Source organism: Mugil cephalus, chromosome 7 (genome assembly GCF_022458985.1).
Source record: "Mugil cephalus isolate CIBA_MC_2020 chromosome 7, CIBA_Mcephalus_1.1, whole genome shotgun sequence".
NCBI classification, from domain to species: Eukaryota; Metazoa; Chordata; class Actinopteri; order Mugiliformes; family Mugilidae; genus Mugil; species Mugil cephalus.
In genome coordinates this window covers 9,201,670-9,226,753 of record NC_061776.1, presented here as the reverse complement: position 1 = coordinate 9,226,753, position 25,084 = coordinate 9,201,670, and the positions used below count along the sequence as shown (strand labels likewise).

At 42.3% G+C, this 25,084-nt stretch overlaps 1 protein-coding gene across 6 annotated transcripts in view; it reads right to left on the bottom strand.

Moving 5' to 3' along the window:
- Positions 1–25,084, bottom strand: part of LOC125011232 (piezo-type mechanosensitive ion channel component 2) — a 94,105-nt gene that overhangs the window by 57,074 nt on the left and 11,947 nt on the right. For all 6 annotated transcript variants that reach the window (XM_047590335.1, XM_047590340.1, XM_047590339.1 and 3 more), the window contains exons 3-8: positions 22,281–22,403; positions 14,268–14,310; positions 10,308–10,470; positions 8,399–8,681; positions 6,690–6,903; positions 2,746–2,920 (exon numbers count right to left, since the gene is read on the bottom strand). In XM_047590335.1, coding sequence (XP_047446291.1) covers positions 2,746–2,920; positions 6,690–6,903; positions 8,399–8,681; positions 10,308–10,470; positions 14,268–14,310; positions 22,281–22,403 — 1,001 coding nt within the window. The remainder of the gene's footprint in view (positions 1–2,745; positions 2,921–6,689; positions 6,904–8,398; positions 8,682–10,307; positions 10,471–14,267; positions 14,311–22,280; positions 22,404–25,084) is intronic.

Here is a 25,084-nt window from a genome sequence, read left to right as displayed (position 1 = left end):
CTCTTCACCTGAGGTGCCAGTAACTTCTTTTAAATGATACTTCTCCTTAAGTAACATCTCCTTAAGTCTCCGTTAGCAGCTCCACCTTCTTACCACGTAGTTGTGGTAAACAGTTGCCTGCTGCTGCCATTTAGACAGAAGAACAGTAAAGTGTATGCAGCAGAACCAAAACAATGAAAAGAGATAAAAGATGGAGAAGAAGGAACTTAACTCTTCCCTATGAGCACTTTTTATATGTTATGAGCTCCGTAATCAATAGGTAACTGTTCATTAAATTCGTCCCTTTTAACTTTTGACATAGTTTATCATTTGAGTCACTTCAGTGTACTGACTTATTTTACTTTAACAACGTTTTCCTCTCAGGTCTTCATCAGAAAACTTGTGAAGTGTTTTTTACAGCCAAACTTTATGAACTGTACAATTAAGTCTTTCTAGAGTGTAACTTTGTAGCTAAGAGCTAATTAAATTTTGTCCCGACTAGTAAAGTAAAGAGAGCTTCACCCGTGCGTTTAACCTGTAAACATCTGCGCAGTGACAATCATGATGCATCACCCCTCCGTAATTCATCGACAAATCGTTACGCAACAGCTGCATTTCTTCTCGCCTACAGAGAGCTGCAACGCACACAGCGCCAAGATGTGTCCTCCCTCTCATGCTTTGTCAGAATTGGACGAACAGTGTCTCAGATAACACCTGAGCCACAGACGGATCCAGCCGGCCAATCGATCGTCCTGGAACCTTCCATCGATACAGTTTCTGCGATCACGAGGCCACCTGGCTGCCCATTTAATCCAATCTGGATCTATTTCAGTTCACTGTCTGGAATTTACTGGAGCTGTTACGAGGAGGAGTCGTGCACTGAATTCAGCTAAATATCTCTCGACTGCCGCTCAACGGTTTGCGTCCACGTTTTCCAACTATTCCAGTTTAAGAGCGGCTGCTGGTCTGGAGGAGACCGGGCTGAACGGTTCTACCTCCTCCACTTGTGTGTTTCTTCTCCTACAACCAATCACTGCATGAGTGAAAATGTTACTTCTACTACAGAGGACGGTGCATTCAAGCTCCGCTTGTAGGATATGAAACAAATTTAGTCTCATTTTAGACTATTTGCACTTAGTCTCTTGTACTTTATCGACCCTGATGAAGTTTCCACATACTGCAAGTGAAGCTGGGGTCTGCTGGACTTAGTATGTTGTTTTTTCACTAGTGCACCTAATGAACTGGACATACTAATATAAAAGTCCTGCACTAAATCTTAGCTTCAGTTTATGTTGAAACAGTGTAAAAAAGGTGGTTTTTCAACTGTATGATAATGTTGACAGTAGCCAGGTTTACACTTTTTCTCATTCCTATTGAAGGTTTGAGGTCGACCGTTTACATGTAAGTTGATCTGTTTCGATATGATCTTTACATGCACCTCTACTTTTAATCAGACATGTTTTCACAGACGTGTGACAGATTAATGAAAACATCACACGGCTGATGAAAGATGGAGGTCTCGTCTCGTCTAATCAGCAGTAGCTGCTACTGTTTTTACAGTTTTATTATTGAAGTGACGTCATATCCACTTTGGCTACTGTGTTAGTCTTATAGTGGTTACGAATTTGTTCCACGATTCGGTCTATCCCTGCTTCAATTAATTTTTGATGGAACTTTTTAAATATTTTTTTTTTCTGACATCTAAGCAGGCGATAATATGATGCGTCGGTTATAAACGAGCCGGCTCTAAGATTCGTAAACAAAAGGACCCGGTTCGTTTTTTTTCCTCGTCTTTTTCTTTTTTCTGTTAAAACAGAACGTGATGGCGTCTGTGCATCCAAACACAACACACAGAGAAACAGTAACGCACGAACCGGAGGCAGAAAGACCGAGAACAGAATGACACAGAAACTACCTGCAAAAACAAGTGAAATAAAAGTCTGGACACAGAGATTGTGACCTGGTGATGTGGTGGTCAGCGCTGATGCATCACAGCAAGAAAATTCCCTCCAGAGGACAATGAGCATTTAAATAAAGCTGTTTAAATAATAAACAATTGATTTAATGCAATTCCATTAGTAACTCCCTTTACACTATGCGCATCATGTGGTAATAAATTAATTTAGCGAGCTGAACCAAAAGAACCGTCTCTCTAAAAGGAGCCGATAATGTCTAGTTCTTTCAGAGTTATTATTAAAAACAAGCTCTGTCCGCGTACGTCGCTGCGCATTTACGTCAAGACAGAGCACGCTCAGACAGAACGGAGCCTGACTTCACCCCGATTCAACGTTTACTTTCGATCGGTTTGGGAAAAAGGAATATTCTGCCCCTGGGCCTGTTTATTCCCACCGAGGTGTTTATGTGGAGCATTTTCATTCAGTTTGGATATTTGTCTTCATGTAAACCCAGATAGTGGTGCTGTTAAACAGAATTCACTTAAAACACAAAAGTGTTTCCTTTCTTCTTCTCTTTTTGTCAAAATAACAGACGACGGAACCGAATACAATCCAACAGTACTAAAAACCACATCCTTCAAAATAAAAGCCTTGCTTATATACTATTGGAACCTTATGATAATTTACACAGTTTGAATCATGAGATTTTGTATTTCCAAACAATGTTGAGTTAGAATAAGCTTAAACAAGATGTTTTCTCTTAAATACAATTATATGGAACCTTATTATAATTTTAGCCACCTATGTAGTAGAACAAATTACAAATCTCATATGTTTCCGTATCGTGGTGAATAAAACACTTCATCCTCACCATCATCTCCTCGACGGGCTCCTGCAGCCAGAGCCTGATGAGCGTGGCCAGGGTGTAATAGAGGATCAGCAGCATGATGGGACTGACAAAGTGGAACCACTGGGTCTGCGGGTGCACGATGATCTTCCAGGTGTAGGAGCAGTTGCTCTGGATGATCGGGGAGATGCCAAACACGCTGCAGCAGAGACAAGGGAGCGAGAATTAATTAGGCAGGAAACGCAAACTGATCTCGAACGTGGCTTCTAAATCGAGAGTTCAAGATAAACAGTCAGCTGGAAAAATTAATGATTTCTTAAAAAAATACAATACAAATATATATATATATATATATTTGTTATAGAGTACTTAAAGACGAGCGATTTAATTTCAAATAAATAAATAACTATTACTCCATGACTTTTTGTTATTATTATTATTATTATTATTATTATTATTATTATTATAAATTTTATTTAACAAGGTCTGTCCCATTTCTTTTGCGAGAGAGATCTGGCCAAGAATGGGAGCACAAAATGTTTCAACACATAATTACACTGATCAAATACATGTATATACAAATAACAATGAATTTTCAAAATTAGTTAAAATTTTTAATTAAAACATTTGGACTCAAATAAAACATGACTGAAGTAGGTAAAATTCCTCCTTTTAACATCAATAAATCCCATAAATAGTCACCAAAATGAAATCTTCAGTTTTTATCTTGTTATTATTTACAGTGTTTTCGGCTGAAGTCGAGAAAATTAGACTGGCTCTGTTAAGTCTACTTGTGCAGCTACGGCAGGAAGCTAAATACGTGTAAACGCTCTCATTTGCTTAAATATTTGTTCCCTGCGTAGACTATGTATCTTATCTGGCTGGGGAACGCCTAAAGATCTTCCTGAAGGAGCTGGAGTGTGTTGCCGGAGAAAGGCGACTGGTGGACATGTTGTAAAAAAAAATAATAATAAATTAAAAAAAAATATATGGACGCTTGGATTCATCCGACACTGGATTAAAGCTGATTTTGCCTCATGGGTACGTTTAGCCCCTGTCTTTAACAGCGACTCTCCTTCTAAGTCTGGAATCTGGAAAATGCAAAGCCAGAAACTGTTTGTGAAACTGAGGATGTCATATGATTCACTCCTCTTCCTGCGGGGCAGAACAAAGGTCGTGTAGTCAGGAACTGCGCTGACGTATCCCAGTGACAGTGGGTCAGATTTAGAGTCCTCCTGAGTATTTTTCTTTCATGCCATGTGGTCGAGTGAACGCCCCCTTCCCGACCCTCGCACGCTTCCTGAACGGTTTCTCCTTACAGGCGGGGAAGGGAAGGCCCGCTGGTCACATGACTGGGGACCTCCATTGTGAGGCCGGGGGAAGGCAGGAAGTGGAGTGGAAGCCAGGCCTCTCAACGGCCTCACTCGGCACCAGACCCACGGCAAGGCCGAGGCACTGTCAACGAGGGCAATTAGGGAAAGGACTGAGGTGGCCCATTGTACTAATAATGGCCGCGCACATTTTGGGAGTTTCTCCCTGCAGAGGGGAGGAGGAAACGGGGGCTGGCGCGGAGGTGAACGCGCCGCTTTGATCGTCACGTCGGGCCTCTGTTTTCACGCAGCGGCAGGACAGGAATACCTCGGGAAAGTCAACATGAACGCGTGAGCAGATGATAAAGCATCAAATAAGAATCAGAGCCGTGGCAAAAGAAAACAATGCAGAAGAAGAAGAAGAGGAAGAAGAAGAAGAAGAGCTCCTTTCTAGAAAATCCATTCAACGCTGGAGTATTTCCAGTTTTAGAACTTGTGTGATGAGAGTTACTAAACTGTTTTCCATTTAAATGAATTAGTAGTCTTGAAACAATCTCTTAAAACAAAGCTTCTTTTCACAGTTTATAGCCAAGGTTCAGAGGACTAATGATTTATTTTTTTATATTTATTTCAAAGAGCTGCAGAGGTCTGACCTTCTAACACAGCATGTTACTCAGACAAACTCCGTGAGGCATGAAAGGGTTAAAATTATGTCACCAGAGAAATGTGGTGTAAAAGTCTAGTGGTGCACGGGCAGAACTGTTTGAACAAACTATTACTGCAGATGGTGTGAGAGGGGCCCATTAATTCTAATGAGTTTGTTTTCTAATGAAAAACCTGTCAATGCAGCAGCACCGTAATCGGCCCCTTATCTTCCATCTGAGGCGGACGAGAGAGAGGGACGAGGGAGGACGAGCGCGGCAGCATTCAGCCGCGCGTGGCTGTAAATAGCCTCGGCCCTGACACACAGCGGCGCAGCTCTCAAATGAGAAAGTGTGAGATCAATATAATCCCGCAACACCAAGGGCACCGAGACATCGCCGGCGGCGGCTGACGAGACGAGACGCGGCGCGGCCGGAGCGCTACGAGATAATTAGCGCAGTTTGATGGAGCTACAGAACAGCACCGTAGAAGACAGCGGCGCTTACGAGCGCTTCTGCTTTACATTCAAGTGTGTCTTTGCTAAATACTCACTTTAGATTTTAAATTAAACTGATTTTAATATAAACGCACATGCAGCAGATTATTTTTGTGAACTTTTCCTGCGGTTTTGCTGTGGATAAATTAACATTAAAACTAATTAATGATGCCGTCCGGGTGGTTCAGCAGTTTAAAAATGCAGCCAAGGCTCTTTTACTTTTAAATTTATATTTATAACTATTAACATTGAAACTACATTGATTCTTTAGCCGCTATTATTATCTTCTCTGTCTATTCTAAAAACCTTGAGCTAAAAACCTTGAGCGATACCACTGCTGAAATAAAACTTCTGCATATTTTCAATATTTTTTTAGGATGAGTATTTTAACTTTAGCTGTAAATCTTTGAGTACCTTCTTTGCACTATTTTGTACATACTTGTATTTTTTACACTGAAAAGGAGACGCTCTCCAATCTTGTCCACTGTATAATGACAATAAAGGGCACTCTATTCTATTCTATTCTGTTCTGTTCTGTTCTGTTCTGTTCTGTTCTGTTCTGTTCTGTTCTGTTCTGTTCTGTTCTATTCTATTCTATTTCCTCCTGGACATTCAGAAATTTGGCAGAATTGTTTATCCAGGTGTGTTTTGAAGCAGATTTGTGTTCAAATGCTTAAAAAAAAAAGTATTGTAAAAGCTTGAAGGCATTTATTTCTTAATGTCTACAGTGACAGATTACTGTGTCAGTAGGACTTGATGAGCCCTGTTACAAAAGAAAATAAATGAATGAATATTTATCATTTTAAATCCAGTCAGCAGCAGCAGAAAGTTACTTTCTTAAACGTCTTAGCGGCCAGTAAACAACTTATTTGAGTCGCAGGCTGTCGGTGGGACGCGGCGAGCCTACCGACCTGAGGAAGTTTCTGCCACGGCTTTCATTACAACTGTGACTAACGCATGTTGGCAAGACGCACAACAGCGTGGCGTTACTCCAACCGCAGCACTTCACGGCTCCGGCCGCAGACAAGCTGATTGTCTCCTTCCTCATGCATAATTAAACAACGCTGGCTGCGGAGCCTAAAAGCTCTGCTTCTCTTATTGATGTGCTGCGAGTGGGAGTTTGATGTAGCTCCCCCTCCAGCTGGGTTTGCCGGGTCTTTTGCTATAATGTTTGTAACAATAGTAAATATTTATTATCGTTTAAACAAACTTGCCTCGGGTGCAATAAATATCTCTGAGTAGGAGGAGGCCGAGCGGTTGAGCTCTGCCGTCACATTATTTTCGCTTTATTAAGGACTCTGCTAGTATTAGTCCTGGTTTAAGTAGAGAAACATCATTCATCACTTGACAAGAGAAACAGGATCTAATACTCAAAGTTTAACTTTTACCAACTGGTGTTTAGGAAAGCGTTTGTATTTTGTCCTTAAAGGCTTTGAGTCATCTCCTTCGAGGCAGAATGAATGAACCTTGCACCATGTGAGACACTCCAGATTTAGGTTAGCAGGAGGCCGCTGACAGACCTGATGTAGCTGTCGCCCGGCGGGATGGACTCCTGAAAGAACTGGAACTGGTAGAGGTAGAGGACGATGAGGTGCCCGGCGCTGAAGATGGCCATGAGGACGCACATGCAGCTGAAGAGGAGCGTGTTGAACGTCTTGCAGAGGGACCACCAGGTGCACAGGAACAGGAAGATGGAGAAGTAAACAAACGAAGTCAGCGAGGGCAGAATGATTCCTGCAACGACACAAAAAACAGAGGAATCCCAGACAAAAGGCCGCGGTTTAATTTCATCCGTCAGGCTTACGCATTAATATGAAGCTTTGTTTTGACCTCACAGAATGTAAATTTCAAACCCCGGGACAGTGGCAAACCTCACGCGTTATTCAACAATGGCTTTTTTTTCGCGTAAATATACAACAGCACTTTCCACTCGGAGGTTCTGGACGTCTCAGTGGTCCTTTAGTTTTTACTGTTCCAAGATGGCGTAAGAGTAACGCGCCAAGTCGTGTCGCTTACTGTTTATGGAGCGCAGTCTCGATGACAAACCACATGCCCCTCATCCTTTGCTCTCCGTGTTTCGTTTCGTAGCGTTTAATTACACCTAAAAACCTGGGAATGTGTTGATGTGACACAATATATACACGGTTCCATACTATCACTTCAGTCTCTAGGTAAAGCGGAGCTCTGAAGACACGATTAATGTAATAAAAGACTAAATATTACTTGTTTCTTTGGTCTTTTTTCTATGAGAACTAGTGGATATTTATTTTCACATCTTCTCTAAAGACTAAAGTCCACACACAGACAGAATATGTGGTTTTACGAGACAATAAATTGCTTTAAGACTGCTGTCTTAAACAGTACTGATCTCATTACACTGAAATGTTTGTTACACTCAGGTCCTGGCATTTGTGTGGATGTTACTACCAGACCGAACACCTAATTGCTTTGCATAAAAGGAGGCACCTACGGCCTTTCCCAAAAGCAAAATGTACCTCGTCATGCTGCAAAAACTGCTAAAAAAAAATGGCTCAAAGAACACTAATAATAACCCAAGTCATTGATCCAGATGCAAAGAAAACGGAGCAGGATGTGCCAGGTCTGATCTGCAGAAACTTTAACTAAAAGTAAAGCTACAATGGTGCAAGTGCCAGATGTCTCCAAGACCAGAGGTCAGATGTGGGACACAGAATTAGGCAGATGGTCTTAATGTTGTGGCTAATTGGTGTTTAATTGGTTTAATTACTTCATTGGACTGATTGTTTTAGAGAGGCTGTAACTTATGGGCAAGATGTACACACAATTGTCACAGACTGTTAACTAGGTGACATTTACAGGTGCAACACAATCCCTGTTGTTACCGGCATACTGTGCAATGTCAAAGTAGAGCAGCATTATTTAATAGTATTATGAAATAGCTGCCGTTCTCGGCCACGGTGGCGTGGAGACTGTGGCCCAGGGCAGGAGCGTAAAAGTGCTGAGCAATAATAACTCAACTCCACAGAAGATGCCAAAGCAGTAAAACAGATCGTATACTTTATAATAATCTGTGCAACATTTTGTTTATACAAGCGATGTATCCTAGTCACGGAGAGTGATCGCCTCTCTCATGCGAAGAGTTTCCATAGAACGGGAACCACTGTTGACTGGAGTGTATCACGGTCTGGTTTGTTAAAAAAATCAAACTAAATATTCCCCCAGATCAGAAAAAATAGAAAAAACAACTCACCTGTCATACCCAGCAGGATCGTGACCACCACCTTCCCCGCGGTGGTGATCAAGTTCCCGATGACCTCCTTCACTTTGGAAGCGACCTGCGCCACGAGCCGCAGAATCTTCATCTTTGTGCTCTCTTTCGCCTCCTCCTCCTCCTCCTCCTCGTACTCCCCGTCCTCCTCCTCCTCCTCCTCCTCGTACTCCAGCTCGTCGTCGTCCTCCTCCGCCTCGTACCCGGCTTCCAGGTCCTCCTCCAGCAGGATGTTGTCGTCCAGGCTCAGCTTCTCCTCTTCCTCCTTGGAGGTGGATCACAGTGTCACGTTACAGTGTTTTCAGCGTTGAGTGATGAACGGTGCCGCGTGGAGGTCTGAGCTCTCCATGGTGCTGAAAGCTGCCTCCTACAGGTAGAGCTAGCGCAAACCGTCGCAGCGCATCCACCTGTACGTCGCTGAACAGCTGCCCTAAGAGTGAATATCTGCACATTTCACACTGACACATTATTAGCGGTGCTTAGCAGATGTTTTCCTCTGGAACCACATGTTGGCTGGACGTCCAATCCAGTCAGTTCTTCCTTGGCTGCTGAATATAACCAGCTATGTGCCCTCCTTTCCCTACGGACTCAGCGAAAGACAAACATAGCAGTAAGCGGGTCTCACACTAAAAATACAAGTGATAAAACTCCTGTTTTCAGTCAGATAATAATTTCAGCTGACGGGAATAAAAGCTTAAAACGAAGCGAAGGCTCGTTCAAGAAAGATGGCTTTTCGGGGGATTCTCGGTAATGGGAGGCGATGCCATCTGCGCCAGCCTGAGCAGCTCAGCCCGAACTAAAAAGTGAATGTGGATTTAATTAACACTGAGTCATAAAGAGGAGGGAGGACTTGCCAGGGGATGGGGCTGTTTTCCAAGTCATCAGCGCTCACAGGGAACTCTGTGGGCAGCGGGGAAGGGCAGTGTGCCGCGCGGAGCTGGACAACAGACCACCTGCTCAAACAGCTTTGGAACTTTTGGAGCAGAAAAATGTGTCTTGGGAGAAAAAAATGAGTAAATGTGATCTTTTTTGTGTGCACGTCAAATGGTGCTCTTTTACCACTGTCAACACAGCCTGCGAGTCCAGAAATCCAAAATAAGTTTTCGCAGAGATGTTTACAGTGGGGTTTTTGGCCTTCTGAGGTGTTTGGAGAAAGTTTCTTGGACTGGGCTGAGACATTTCCTCCACGTATTTATGAGAACTTGATTCTTCACTTTGCGGACATAAAGGTCTGATTGTACGGTTTCACAGATGGTTTTTAGGTGTTTATCATAATCGACACCCTGACCCACATCTTCGCATTCTTCGCGTACGTCGACGTCGAACAACGGCAGAGACAATAAGTCAATAAATCAAAGCAGCAACCGCCCCTTTTCTCATTACTTCTCGTCTTTTGGCCTCAGATATTTCATATTTCTGAAAACTTGTGTGCTAATTAATCATGCTGTGTGTTACAAAGACGACCTTCCAACTGTTATTTCACAGATTATATATAAAGCTTAACAGCTTGATTTCAGTGTTTATTTCCGGTGCTTAAGTAGGTTTTAACTACATAATTGTAATTTAAAGATGCTTATTTATAATGTAGTGAAACATCATCACTAATTAAAATAACTGGCACAGCCTTGTGACAGTTAAGGCCTATAATTAAAGACCCACCACAGCGCCCTCTTTGTGATTAAATGTCAACAAATATGATCCCCTTAAGTAATAATTAAATTAATTCATAAAGTAAACTGCTTAGTTTTATGACAATAATTAAAGTAAATTCTAGCTTCTGTCCCTCCTCAAACACAGCTACTACTCACTAACGTTTGGCGTGTTCACGAATTTAATCCAATAAGACAGACGGACAGAAGTGTGGTGCACGTCAGCACAAAATAAAACCCACTTGTTCCTCCGCTTCGAAGTCTGCGTTGTACTGGGCCATGTCCTCAGGCGGCCTCTTCTGGACCAGACTGCGACACAGCAGCCAGATGGCCAGGCCCGCCACGAACATGCCGATGTCAGGGATGAAGACACGGATGCCGTTCCCCGCATCTGCACCGATCACGCTGGGGGACAAACAGGAAAAACAGAGAAATGCACGGTGACGGAAAGCAGTTCAGTTTCCCCGGGAGTTTTCGTACGGATCCCAAAACTGTGATTTGCGGAGGCGTCTCTGTTTGCAAGGATCGCAAACCAAGTGATGGAAATTGGGAGCGGGTACAGCGCACTTAACTGTCTATGGGCAATCACCCCTAATGTGAAACAGCTTTCATTGAGAAATCCAGGGGCTTGTGGTCGCCCGCTTTTAATTCACTTGGATGAAACCCACAAGTAAAATGCCCTGTCCTGTGTCTGAAACTCTCTGGGATCTTTGTCACATGTCTCCCTGACGTTTTAAAAATAGAAAGTGGTCAAAGAGAATCTGAAAAGCAGCGAGTAAGTGAGACTCCTCCGCTGCGCTCCGTGTTCATGCGGACTATGAGAACACACATCACGCTACCTGTTCACATAAGCGCATGGGAATCTGGACTTTTCCGCTGCTCCGCTGTTTATTTCTATTTATTTATTTTTAATATGTGTTGTGTTGAATTCTTCAGCTTTTATATGGCGCACCACCCTCTTTAATGAAATCAGGCCTGCCGGTTTTAAATGTATCGCCATTAACAAGTGAGTGAAATTCCACTCAAACGAAAAAAAAGGCCATGAGAATGTGTTATTTTCTCCTTTTTTCTTTCTTTTTTTTTAAAACCGAACTGTGAAAAACATGTTTACTCCCTTTTAAAACTGCATCCTTTGTTCGTAATAAGGTGGTCGGCACGATTAGCCCTCGTTTTCTTCCCTTTTTTCATCTGCATCACTTGTGAAAAAAACAAAACAAAAAAAAAAACGCCTCAAACAAATTTGTCTTTTGACGACTCACCTGACATTAACTTCCCTCAAACACTGCGAGCAAACACATACACAAACCATATTTGCCACAGATCTGATGCACATTAATCAACTAAATTGTGACATTGTTTGAAGTCTAGTGGATTTATCGCCGTGGGCAAACAAAGCTTTTGTAGCATTTCTTATTTGATTAGTCTGCTCACCTTTAACCAAATACAAGACAGTTTGCTCAGACAGGAAGATAAACAGCGGCGGTGAATTGTTGCCATGACAGCTACGGTAATGTCAGGCTTCAAATGATCCTATGTGATGCGTTTATGTCGCCCGACGGGCGCGTTTTATGAGGTGTCATGATTGCGTGTAGAATTGAGGCAAATAAAAATCGTCCTTGAAATGGCTACCAGCTTTCAGGACCTTTAAAACTCTCTTTTATCATGCTGACCGATTTTTCTATTTCCGTTTTCACAGGACACGCTGCCTCCTGTGTTTGGAGACTTTAAGTGTTTTCTTTACATTTCATGCTGCGCTCCGAGCGCAATTAAACAGTTTACATTACACGAAAACACACTGGCGATGCTGTGACGCGGGCGGCGGAGCGAAACCGGACCAAATGTTTGGATCTGGTTACAAAGCGCGCTCATATTCTGGCCTTGAGTGGATATGGGGCTTATAAAAGTTGAAAAACAGAGTGCTAATCATCACGGTGGAAAGCGCGCACTCAGACACATAGCCCGGGCCTCTGCTGGCTGCTGTCGGACAGTTTAATCTGATCAAGGACGCCTGTTTCCATGCGCTTTATTGTTGTGAAGCTTCGTGCATCCTCGCGCGGATAAAAGACATGGAAACGGTCAGAGTCGGGGAAGGGTTGCGCCAGAAGCTCTAATGACTCCAACTTTCCCATACTTATCATTTCAGGGAATTAGCAGTTGCTAAGACCTGTCTTCACCGCCTCGGGCTGCGGGGGTAATTAGAGAAAACCCACAAACACAGAGACCTCAAATATGTCTTCACACCGTGTAAATATTTGGTATTTATAGAGGATTTGAAAAGGTCAAGGAAGGAGGAAACTGAAGGATCCATCTGGGTGAAAATGCAACCGCTGCCGTCTACTCCCATACATGCGAGCTGAGCTCTACACTCTTTACCGGCAATGAAATGCAGCAAACGCAGCTGTAAACGCTGTATTTATATACCATAAGGCTCAACACAAACAGGTAAATGCACGTTAGGGTAAAATGTTTACGGCTCCGCTTCCGCCACTTACTGCGTCCACCGAGGGGCCGCTGAGTACTGGAAAAAGGACGCGGCCGAGTTCGGACATTCCCGTACTCAGGAAACCACATCTAATACGATCACGGGGGATGCGAGGAGACTTTTCAAAGCTTTGAAAAATAGGCCCGTCAGCCGTTGACAGGCGTAACTGGGTTTAGCGTTCATCGAGAATCCACACGGGGACAGGTCAGGAGAGTTTCTAGAGCCGGCGAGATGACGAGCCAGCGCGGCTAAATGCAAAAAGTGGTGTTTAATGCTATTGTGGGGGGGGGGGGGGGGGGGGGGGGGGAGGCGGGGGCTATATTTGGAACACTTTTCACAGTCAATGCAACTTCCCACTTGTAAATACAGTGAAAGATAAGAGCCGAATAAATCATGTGTGACAAGTGAAGTGAAACGATTAAGATTTTTGCTGTTGATTGTTTTATGAAAGAATCCAGATTATATATTAGGCTGAGAGGAGGATGTGGTCTTCCTACTCCTTTATTTTACTGAGCATCATCAACCTATTACTTGATATTTCATATAATATTCTTGATCTAGACCATAAGTCTTCAACAGGGGCTCCACGCGGAGGTAGATCTACGGCAGAGGCGTCGCAAAATCTTAGGTTGATTAGACATTTTTTATATATTTTTAGATTTTGCACCACAATTTTCCAACATAGCCCCCATACTGTTGCACATGTTTGAAAAAAATAAAAAATATTTGAACCTGTGCATTATTTGACCTACCTTAACACTGAATGCAAAATGATAATAATAATATATATTTATAAATGGTACTTGGCTGAGTTTAATATAGAACACATATAGTAGGTAGGGGGTCCCTGAAAAACATTGAAGACCCCTGGTTCAGACAGCTATCGAATCTGTATGAATGCCTGTCTCGTTTTCAAAGTTTTACCACCATCACCACTGAATGAATTCATCCAGAGAGAAAACACTGAAGGACGAAGAACCAGAGCTCTAACTAGAGGTGATTGTAATGTACCGAGGCGCAGAACTAAATTCTCCCAAATGGAAAACATTCCTTAATACCACACATCTGAAACCATGACAACTACTTACTTTTCACCAAAAAACAAATAAATAAATAAATCTCAAAATACCGGTTAAAAATAAACCAGACATGTACTCACATAGCCTGAATAGTTTTCTTAATCGGATGCAGGTTCTTGGTCATTGATGTTTTTTTTATATAAATTGTGGGTCAAATATTTTGTAAATATTGTCTGTTTCGATATTTTCTGTCTGTGTCCTGTTTCCTTTGATTGAATAATAAACTCTACCTAGTGCTATTTATAAATATACATTATTATTATCATTTTGCATTAAATATTAATCTCTTATCCCTTTACTAGAATATGGATACATGTTAACGTGTATTTAAAGAAATTTATAAATATTTATATATATATATATATATATATATATATATATATATATATATAAAAAATGTCTAATCAACCAAACATTTTGCGACCCTCCTGCTGACCCCCCAGGGGTCGCAGACCCCCTGTTGAGGTCCTATGGACTAACACATCAAAGTTGATTAATGTGCATTGACTCAATTCAATTCAACTAATAAAAAATAAATAATAATAAATCAAGGGTATGAGACATAGAAACTGTTTATTCGGCAGATGCTTGAAGGAACCTGTCATGTGAGTATTAGTTGGTTTAACAAAGTATAATCTTACCTCTCAAAGCCAATTTGTCTTATGGATTTCTCCAATGTAGAACCTGCACAGAAAGATACCAAGTCAAAGAAATGCACCTCAAGTAACACTTTCATATCACAGCTGTTAACAAGCAGGTAGTCAAGCAAAGGCAGAACTGCACAAAACTACCACAGAAGTAAAAATCCCCACATTTAACAAAATGTAATAAAAACCTTTAATCCAAGCTTTGTTTCCACATTTTAGACTGAATATCACTCCAACACTCAGGGAGAGATTCTCAGGTATTCGAGTTGAAAGGTTCGGCCTTTATTCTACTGCCAGAGAAAACATAACATCAGCCTGTGACTTGAGGATCTCGACGCATCAGTACGTCCAGGTGTTTGCGTTCGCGTGCTGGGTGAATAATTAGGTGCTGAAGTTTCTAGTTTATAAACCGCAGTGAGGTGAGTGAAGACGCTTTGCACAGACGGCAGATGAAACGCCTCATCCGACTGGTTTTAACGGCCGTTCTCGTCAAAAAATATTATGAGATCAGCTCCAGAGCGGTGAGAGGAACTGAAAATATGAACCATCAATCTTTTACAATAGTTAGAAAGATATTAAAAAAGCTTAACTGCAAATAAATAATAAATACTGTACACAGTTAAAAGCAGAAGAAAATGATAAAACTGCAAACTCAGCGAATTTGCACATAAGTCAGAAACAGGAAGCATCTTTTGCATCAGTGTTGCTTTATTACTCATCCTTGACAAAAAAACAGCTGCAGATGTTACGTGCCCACATCATTTGTGCAATCACAGATGAAGGATGAAAGACGCACGCCCTGAAATATATTTGTACTAGTCCTGGTTTGGACAGAGGTCAGTAAAGGGATGAGACAACACGAACTGCAGAGAAACATAAAATGACAAAAACATGTGTGGAGGGAGGAGGCCGGATGACTAACCCCTGACAGGACCTCTGACATTAAACACTTGACCCAGAATCATCGTTCCACCTACGCACAGACAATCCCACAATTTTTTTTAACAGACGCAGCTCCGAGAAATGACTAGTTTAAGAAGTTATGCAACAGAAGTAAAGGCTAAAAAAAGCAACACAAGCAAAGCAGTCATTTTTTTTTATTATTATTATTGTTTTATATGCATATCTATCTGCATCTATGCATATGTGTGGACATACTGGCCCCATACTGCACCAATCTATTTTTTAATACTACATCTTACTTACTTAATACTTAATCCTTACTTAACTTAGTTAATATAATAATCATAACTTGTTCCCTATTAATAGGGAACAATGCGCTATATGTGATGACAAAAATATGTCATTGAATCTATTATTATTATTATCCTTATTATTGTTACTACTGCTACTCTGGCACATACGTCATTGTGGTAAATTATCTTTTTCTTTTTTTATAAATTTACTTAAATCGTAAATTAACAATCACAGCAAAGGTAAAAGTCAAAAAAGTGAACTGTCAAAACAAAGAATCTTGCTCTCCTCAGTCCACTGTGGATCCTTAAAGGCCCTGAAACACCAAACGGACATTAAAAAAAAAAAAAAAAGCTACCGTCAGCAAAGGCTGACTGTGCGTCTGGGCCAAAAGGTTGTACTTGAACGCACCGCAAAGACTACAGCCAACGGCCAGCTGGCACATACAGTACAGCACGCCCTGCGCATGCATCAAAGCCTGACTAACCAAGACAGCCACTATTAGCTGGGAGGCTAGGAGGCTATGAAGAGCTACAAGCTGAAACACAGAGCTGGCTTTTCATGAATCACGACGCTGATCAGTCGTGATTTTGTTTTCTTTAATGAGCGACTCGTCTCAGTCACCAATTTAACAAACTGAGCCAGACAGGAGTCCGACTGGTGCCAACACTGAGGGGAAACGGCGGAGAAACCAAGGCCACAGGGCTACTGGAAGGAGTTCAGGTTGGCGTGTCACTGCCATAACATCACCATTTGGCATCTAGGTCGTAGGAATCGAACCACCAAAAAATTTCCAACCTGCTTCACCGCCTCCGACGGACGCATTCAAGAGAAAACTATCTCCTTCTCAAACTGTTGCTGGCTGGCCTGTTTGTTAGCAACCGCATCGGAGTCAGCGGTTCATCAGCGCTGTGTTTTATTTTGGATTCTTTTTTGTTTCTCGAAATCACTTGAGGTAGCAGCTTTAGTTTGGGAGACGGCTCAAGAGCATAAACAACAGGGAAATCTTACACCAAACACAACGATCCGAGCCAAATTACCCTGGAAGGAGAATCAAAGCAGCAATCAGTAAATATTTGTGATGCCAACCAGCTGTAGTACGAACTCCTCCGCTCGAAGCTCCAACAGTTTGGACGAGAGGCAGCGCCAGAAAACTTGCACAAGAGATAAGACGCATTGATGTCGCTCTGTGCCATAAACATCCCCAGCAGTGGTCGATAAAGGTCATGGATCTCTTAATGCCCCAGATAGAAACCCAGAGACCGCAGGCCAAACAGACTCCAAACATCTGCAACACGTAACTTCACCCAGCCCAAACTAAAGCCACAGGTGTAAGAGGAAACCCTTCCTGTGTGTGTGTGATATCATACTCGAGGAATGCCAAAGGTAAAGCCAGGCTGGTCTAATCCGCAGGACAACAGAGGAATATTGTGTAATACAGACTGAATTTAGCGAGGAGGCTTCTGGAGGTCCTTCTGCCTGCTGAGGCGAAGCCGCTTTTCAGCCCAACTGAGCACCAAAAATACCTGTCCTCACACTTTATGTGAACATCATAAAACAGCCTTTGTACTTGCTGGGCCGTTAACCTCTCAGCACAACGTTTCCTTGCACTCTCCCTTCTGTCTCTGGGGACTAATGTCAGTTGCCCCTTTCACAACCGAGACTGGGTATATGCAACGTTTATCGGACAGTCAGTCTGAGTTAGCAAAAGTCTCACACTTACAGAAGAGAGGACACGGGACATGCGTGGGCACAAAGGTCAACAATGTCGTCTGCGTGACTGACGGTGAAGAGAAGCACAAAATGGTCGTTTATGAGCCGGAGAGAAATGTCCATCGCCTGTAGAAGTCGGATAAATGGGACGTACAAACCCTGTCATATCATAGGTTTTAACCTACGTATTAGCCAGATGGGCTAGTAATCACTCAGTGCACTGACGACACTGGGGCCACGCCCCCCTGAGTGGCAAAAACACAATGAAATGTAGCAGTAAATACAGCAAGACCGGAGAAAATGTGGATTATCAGATGAAATTAAGGACAATTGGACTCTGCAATGATCCATGCTAGCAAGTTAAGTTAGCTTTAGGTCATTGAAGTTATGATAAATGTAGCTAAATAAAAGATGCTAACGCTAAGAGCTTTACTAAGAAGTAACGTTAGCCATACAATACTGTAGCGTTAAAAGGACGACAAGGAGCGATATTCTGTTTGTTGTAAGAAGTAACCTAAGGTATGACTCCAAAAAATACAGCAAAAACTAATATTACCTGACACTGTTACCAGAAACCTGGTGTTGTGCTTCACAAAAATATATCTCTGACTTATTTTCAAATCTGTTGGTTCAGTCAATCGCACAGCAACTAATTTTTTTAAATTAATACTACAATTTAGACACTAGTAAATCCTATGACTCAAGCTAATGCTGCTAATCTCCATGATCAACTGTCATTTCTTGTCACTAAGTGGCCGCAAGCTGTGACGTCACCCTAGAAAGGGATCCCTAAAATGTCTATTTAATTGACATTATCTCAAATACAGGGAACTCCACCCACGCGGCGCTCTTTGACATTTCACAGAAACACTTTCAGCTGTTTTGTAAATGCCTCGCCCGGGTCGAGTCAGCACACAGGAATGACAGATGACTCCAAGGGAAGCCGTCGCTGGCTCATCTGGTGACCAGTCGCTGACCTGCTCTAACAGCTGGAGGTGTTAGCTTTTTTGGAAAGGATCTCTCCCGTTTCATTCTCCTCTCTCAAGTTTTCTGCCTTAATGGCGTATTTGGCCACAGCGAACAGAGGAAATTATATAAAGTTATCCGGGGGAGGACGACCGTCTCACCGTGCAGGAGGACTCCTTGTTTATACTCGGCTGCCAAAAGGAAAAGGGTGTCGAGGAGGCTAAATACCAGATTTAGAAACCTGAGATAAGGCATTTTCTCACAGCGCAAGCGGCGGCGGATCAAGGGGACAAAGAGTAATGCCTGACTTCCTGTTGTATACATAACCCGAAAATAAAATAATAATAATAAAAAAAATAGGTTATCCTCAACTTCAGGAAATGGAAATCCCCAAAGTGTGCATGTAAACTACCACCACTGGGACAAACTCATGAGTTTACTGATGCACACGTAGATAAAACATTGTGCAATATTTAGTTTATCTTCAGTCTCTTAACCTTCCATGAAAGGTTTATCATTGTGAGATATTTTATTCATGACGCGATAAAAATTCCACCTTGCGCCTTGTGAATTCTGGAGAAATTCTCAGCAGCTCAGTGTTCACAATGATGCAGATAATTACAGAAACCATGAGGCTTAAATACTTTTAACAGATAACCATGGAGCCAAGAAACTAAATTTAACTCATTTCTTTATTGTTACTTGAATAAAGTCGCATGTTTTACCCATGTTTCTGCTAAATTAATACCTATATGTATTTATTTGAAGTCACAGTCTGTACAGTTTTGAATTACATAACCTCATAAAAAGACCAAAACCAACTCTATCTTAGTATTTTCTGCTGTCAGTATCTTTTTGTCGTTCTCAGTGAAGACACACAGGACAGGTCAACAGGTGACAAACATAAACTTAATTCTTTATTCATGTTGTATTCGTGTCCGAAAACAGACCCATACTGAATATATTAGCAAACAACTGAAAAGTTTGGGACTATTTTCACCTTTGGAGTCAAAGACATTTGCTGCAGCTGATGTGTCACTAATATTAACAATGGGAGGAAGAGGAAATACGAACGAGTAAGAATCGTTCATTGTTTGATCGTGATTTGTTACTGCGAGGAAATAGAAAATGTTTTCTACGTGTTTTATATCTTAGGGCTAAATTAGTAGTAAGCACGTTATTTATTCGTAAGTTATTTGTATCATTATCAATCAGTTTGTTGACTGATTAGTGTGAAAATCAAACTTTTTTAAATCTTAAAATCATAGTTTAAACTCAAGTTAACACAGGTAACTACTGCTTAGATAAATAGTGAGATAAGCAGACGGATAACGCAACGTTGAATAAAGCAAAAGGATAGATTTCACGATTTCATCACTCCAGGGTTTGATCTGCCAAAAACTACAGCCCCTGAGACGTCAGTAATAAAGATTTCCTTGAGAGCATATTTAGTCTACCCTCTCCCAGAGACTCTGTGTGCTGCCTGAAGCGATGGGATTCGTTCTGCCTTCTGAGATGGCTGTTCTGGGCAGAAAGGAGGGGGGGGGCTTACTTCAATTAGAAAGAACAAATCATGAGAACTCGAGGTCAGGGTCTGTCCCGTCTAGACACATTCAGATTTTTACAGTTTGATACAGGGTTTCATGAGAAGCCCGAGGGCGACTATTAACACCTCCACTGAGTCACTAACTCATGGCGTTTGCTTTACTGGCAGCAAGTGTCTCCTTTTTTCTCCTTTTGTCGCCATATGGCACAGGGAAGCTAATTACACCGAGGAATGTGCTGGACTCATAAATCTTCGCAATGTGACAAAATGCAATAAGAGTGAGGGTATTCCAGAAAGCGTGAATTATTATTGACTATATTTTACTCTCTCCTGTAAACGGTGCATGTCTTCGCTCGTTTTGGATGAAAATGTCTCCACAGGCAAAGCTATGACTTTTCTGGTGATATACAACTTTGTGACGCAGCGTCGACGGCTGGTTTCAGAGCTCGTTGCACGTTGGATGGGTCACATGTGTGCAAGCGATCCATCCCACAAGTAGAGATTTCACTAATTTGTTCCTACATGAGTGCTGAGATTGCTCTGGAAAAGGAGACGGGATCGAGGGTTTCCTCTCCTACTAAAGCCTGGCTTTATGTTTGAGTTTCATTTACACTTCAGTGTTGAGGGGTTACGCTCTAACTACAGCAGGTACAGTAAAGTATGTGCAGCTCTGCTACATCGTAGATCATGTGCACCTCCGCAAAAAATGTAAACACATGCTCCAGTGATACCAGGAGATCTATGATCTATGTTTACTACAGCAGCAGGTTTGTGAAGCTAATTCAAAGTATTAGGAGTCAAGGAGTGAAACAAGCTTCATCTTTTTGGTAACAAACCAAACAAACCTAGAGAATAATGAATATCCTGAACATGAATATTCTCATAGTGAATAATGAAACAAGGCAGACCTGCTCAACTTGCATCACAGAATATTCATTCATTCATTTTCCTCTGGAGGGTCGGGGGGGGTGTTCTGCCCAGCACCAGTGTTCTCACGACTTAAGGTCGTTGCTTCCACTTGAACGCTAAACATTTTGTCTACACAACTTCCTGTGTGACAACCATGACCTCACAAGATCAATTTTAAAGACCCTGAACTATGAATTACAGAATCTATAACAGGACTTTGCCACCAAAAGCTCTATAGTGAAAGGTGGAGGTCTACTTTAACCTCATGAGTCCCCGCGTCCTCATATGGGGACATTAAGGTTTTACTGCAGCTTGTTCAGCTTCATTTAAACCCGTTTTCCTCATCAGTGGACGTTTTAAGGTTAAAATTCATTTTTTCATGTTTATCAACGTTTCTAATTTCATACGACTCACAAATTTAACAGATTTTATCACGTCGCTAATCAGCAAGTTCTCGTTTGAGGTCGTTGGGACTTCATTGTTTCAAATTCTGTCTTTGCACAGCCATGTTCAGGTATTAAAATAAACAGTTTTATATTTAGTCACATATTGGGTGATTTTAGATATGCATAATTAGAATTAGATATGCAGAGATGGCAGCACAAGCTGAGCAGCGAGGTGGAGCACCTGCGTGCTAGCTGGGTGGGGTGGGTTGCAGTGGATTTGTGGCAAAATCCATCCTTGCTCTCCTGTGCGAGGTGGGCATTCACGGGAGAAAACAGAGGGTGGCAGTAAACATCATGTTCCTGTGGCTGAGGAGGAAACATCCTAGCTGGGGAGCATGCTAAAGGTAATGCTAGCTGAGTGGTTTTAGTAGTCAGTAGTAGGGCCAAGCTAATCTCTCGGTTGAAAGTCACAGGGTTGCGTGGAGGGGGGGTGACTCCAGGACGCTGGAACTCACTGTTAAGCCTTCTTGAGGTGTCTAAACAAATCATTGGTGAAGGAAGGTGCCCACTTGAAAACTTCAATGATGTGCCACCTACTGCTGTTGGCTAGGCTAATTAGATATTCTTTTTGTTGGTTGCTAGTTGATAGGTGACATTTGTTTTTTGTTTTTTTAGTTGCACATAGCTTCCACATGTGTCTTGCCCTGAATCTTGGCACAAGGGAGAAGTGCTGGTTGACATGTAGCTGCATATCCCATCACTTCATACCTACTGCTGTTGGCTAGGCTAGTTAGCTGGTGTCTTCTTGTTGGTTGCTAGCTGGTAGCTGACTGCTAGCCTGCTGGTCGGTTTTCATTTGGACTGAGCTTCTAAATGTGCACAAGGGATAGTAACATCTCATCTTGTGTAATACTCAATAATATAAATAATGAAGTAATCCCAGTGTCCACATATGAGGACATCAGTTTTTTTTTTTTCCTGTTCAAAGATGATGCTCAGTGTTTATACGTCTCTGGTCCAACTGATCCCAAATACCTTGGAGAAACTAAAAATGCATACCAAATAAACGCTCGGGTCTCAGGACAAAAGAGATTTTTAATCTGATCTCACATCAGATTAAAAGTCAGGATCAGGATGAAACTCATTTTAAAGCTTTCTGGATGTCCGACCAATCAATCAACTCTGTTCCCGGGTTCCTGAATTCTTGACCCGTGAAGCGTTTTCATATGTCGTCACACACAACAAACATCACTTCCCTCAGAGCCGTGACTATAAAGGCTGCAGTGTACTCACAGTCGGAGGCGATGGTGTAGTTCCCGGCCACGAGGCTGTTGATGGTAATCTGATAGATGATGTGGAGCAGCAGGAAGGACATACTGGTGAAGCACAGAGACTGCAGCAGACGCCCTGTGTGGCCTAAAAAGGAGGAGAACAGTTCACACTCGCTCAGCTTTAAGGATCCCCACATGTTATTTCTGACGTTCATGCACTGAAACACAGAAAAAGGACCTCTTTTGGTGGTTTGTTTTTTTAGACACAACACAAAGCTCCTTCTCTGAGTTGTGCAAGGTTAAGATTGTAATAATATTTCTGAATTCTTGCAGTTTTCTCAGGACAGATCGAGGAATGTATTTGAACACGTCCAGCTGTTTTCTATAACCGAGAACAACCACCGCTTCTCATTTTTATTTCAGGCTGTTTTCACTGAATTGTTAAAGAAGGTGAGGGTGACTGGGAGAGCACCCAAGGGGGATTTGCTGTGGATCACAATACATATCCTGTTTAAGAACTGGTAACACTACCATTGCGCAAAGCTTATTTCTGTTGAAAAGTCAAATAAACATTCTGGTGGACCACAAGATCTCTAAGTCTTTAATTCATCGTTGAGGAGAACCAGCTATTATTGATTTAAATTCTTGAGTTTCTGGCTGCAGCAGCTGTTCGTGTTCACAGAGGATGACTTGGCTGTATGAGGCCAGGGGAGCGCATGCTATAGGTGTTGGCTGACCGGCGTCTTCCTCTCACGTAGGTAAAAGAACACAACAGTCAGTGGACAGCTGGGCCGGGAGGGAAGGATGCGAGGAGGCTGGGGAGCCGCCACAGATGTTCAACACATGGACATTTTGCAGTTTTTACAATGCACCTACAGGTATTTGGGATAATTTCAGGAGTTGTTATGGTGACGACTCTCTACAGCGGGATGTTTCAGAAGATTTCTTCACACGACAATGTAAATATGCATATTTAGGGAAAGGTGAGCTTCATGAAACGATGTTCAGCGACGATCATCTATCGCTGAGCCCTGTCTAAATTAAACCGTCCACCGTGTCGGTTTGGTCCGGTAGTTCTTGACGGGGGCAACATCTCCATCTTATTAAATTTACTGCATCCTTGCGGGGAACGCGCAACTGTTTTACGATTGCAAGGCACAATATCCTGGCTTAGTTGAGGTGCTACTGCGGTGCCTCGGGCCAGCGGACGGCCAACCTTATCACATCGTGTGCAGCAACTCACCGCGTCAGGCTTATTAAATGCTGAAAACAATTTGTGCTAATTTCCCATTGCAATTCCCCGAGCTTACGCAGAGAGGGAAAAGAATGCTTGTAAATGTGAGGTACAAGGAGTTTTAGCAAGCGTCTGCGTCCAAGTAGATCCTAAGGCTCTGGACGCTGCAACTGCTTTGGCTGTGTCCACCTATTTTCCTATTTGCAACACAACATTTTTGTTGTGTGACGGCCATCTGCGTTTGTGACAAGACGGTGTCCCAGGGGCGCTTTTTAAAACGCTTTAAAAACACAAAGGGCATTGTTCGGACTTAACTGCTGCTCAGTTTTCCAGAGAAGTCAGATAATTGTGTCCATTTGACAACCTGATGTAGACACGTGGCTTTGCCAAATCATAGTTTTTCAGAAACTTGAGGAAGCCGGTGCCAGACTTAACAAAAGAGGGAACAAAGGGTGTCAGGTCTTAAAAAGGCATGACGAAGATGGATTTTTAAAAAGCCAAACCAGGGGGACGCGTTAAAGCCAGACACCCGCTGTTGAAAGTCTACAAGCTAAAACATAAACCAGGTAAATCACCCATAACATAAAATATTTATACAGATTCACGCAACAGGAATAATAGACTCCCCTAAGGGAGCCTGTCACATCAGAGCCCCATTCAACCATGCATACAGCACCAACTCTGAGCGTGAGCGTCCGTTTAGAGTTCGCTCACCTCCACCGAGAAGCCGATGCCTTCGGGGGGGAAACGAGAAGCCAAATGCTGCAATTACGACTTGAGAGAGTAAATCGCAAATAACAACATGTTGCCTAAGATCGGGCTGGAGTCTCGTATACTGATGCGTCCTCGGGGCGCTGCTGCAGCTTTTTAAAACAAATTACACCTAACGAATTATTCATGTGCAACCTTTGGTTTAAATTAAATTCAGAAATGTCGTTTTAACCACGCGCGTCCTTATAGATTGACAGACTAAATGAAGCACGGCATCAGAACAAAGCCCAGATGCCTTTTTCTAAGTAAGAAAGTAAGTCTTTATATTCTGAACAACGGAATGAAGTCAATAATGAAGAAATGCCGTGAAAAAGTTGCAACTCTATTGATTATTTGATCATAATATAATGATACCGTGACCGGCCACTTCATTAGGAACACTAGAAAAACTAATGCATTCTAAAAACCTCATTTTAGTCAGTAGGCTAAATAAAAGAAACATGCTGCAAAATGATCACACAGTTTAATTACCACCTTTCTGGTGCTGACTCAACATAAACCTATTAGAAGACATTAGTTTTCACTGGTGAACCTAATGAAGTGGCCAGACACTGTAATTTCCTTTGAGTTTAAATCAACTGCTGCCATTTAAAGTGATCATTTTCACTTTAAACGTACAGAAACAGGCGTTAACTTCAATGACGGATGGTGACTAACATGTGGGTTTATTGTGCAATGATAATAATCATTGTCGATCTGTTTGCTCTCACTACCACATACAGCGTCTGTCAGCGCTCAGCCCCCTCCCCGGTGACAGACATACGACGAAGACAGATGGGATACATGTCCCGGCAGCGTGCACCAGAAGAATATGTCATACC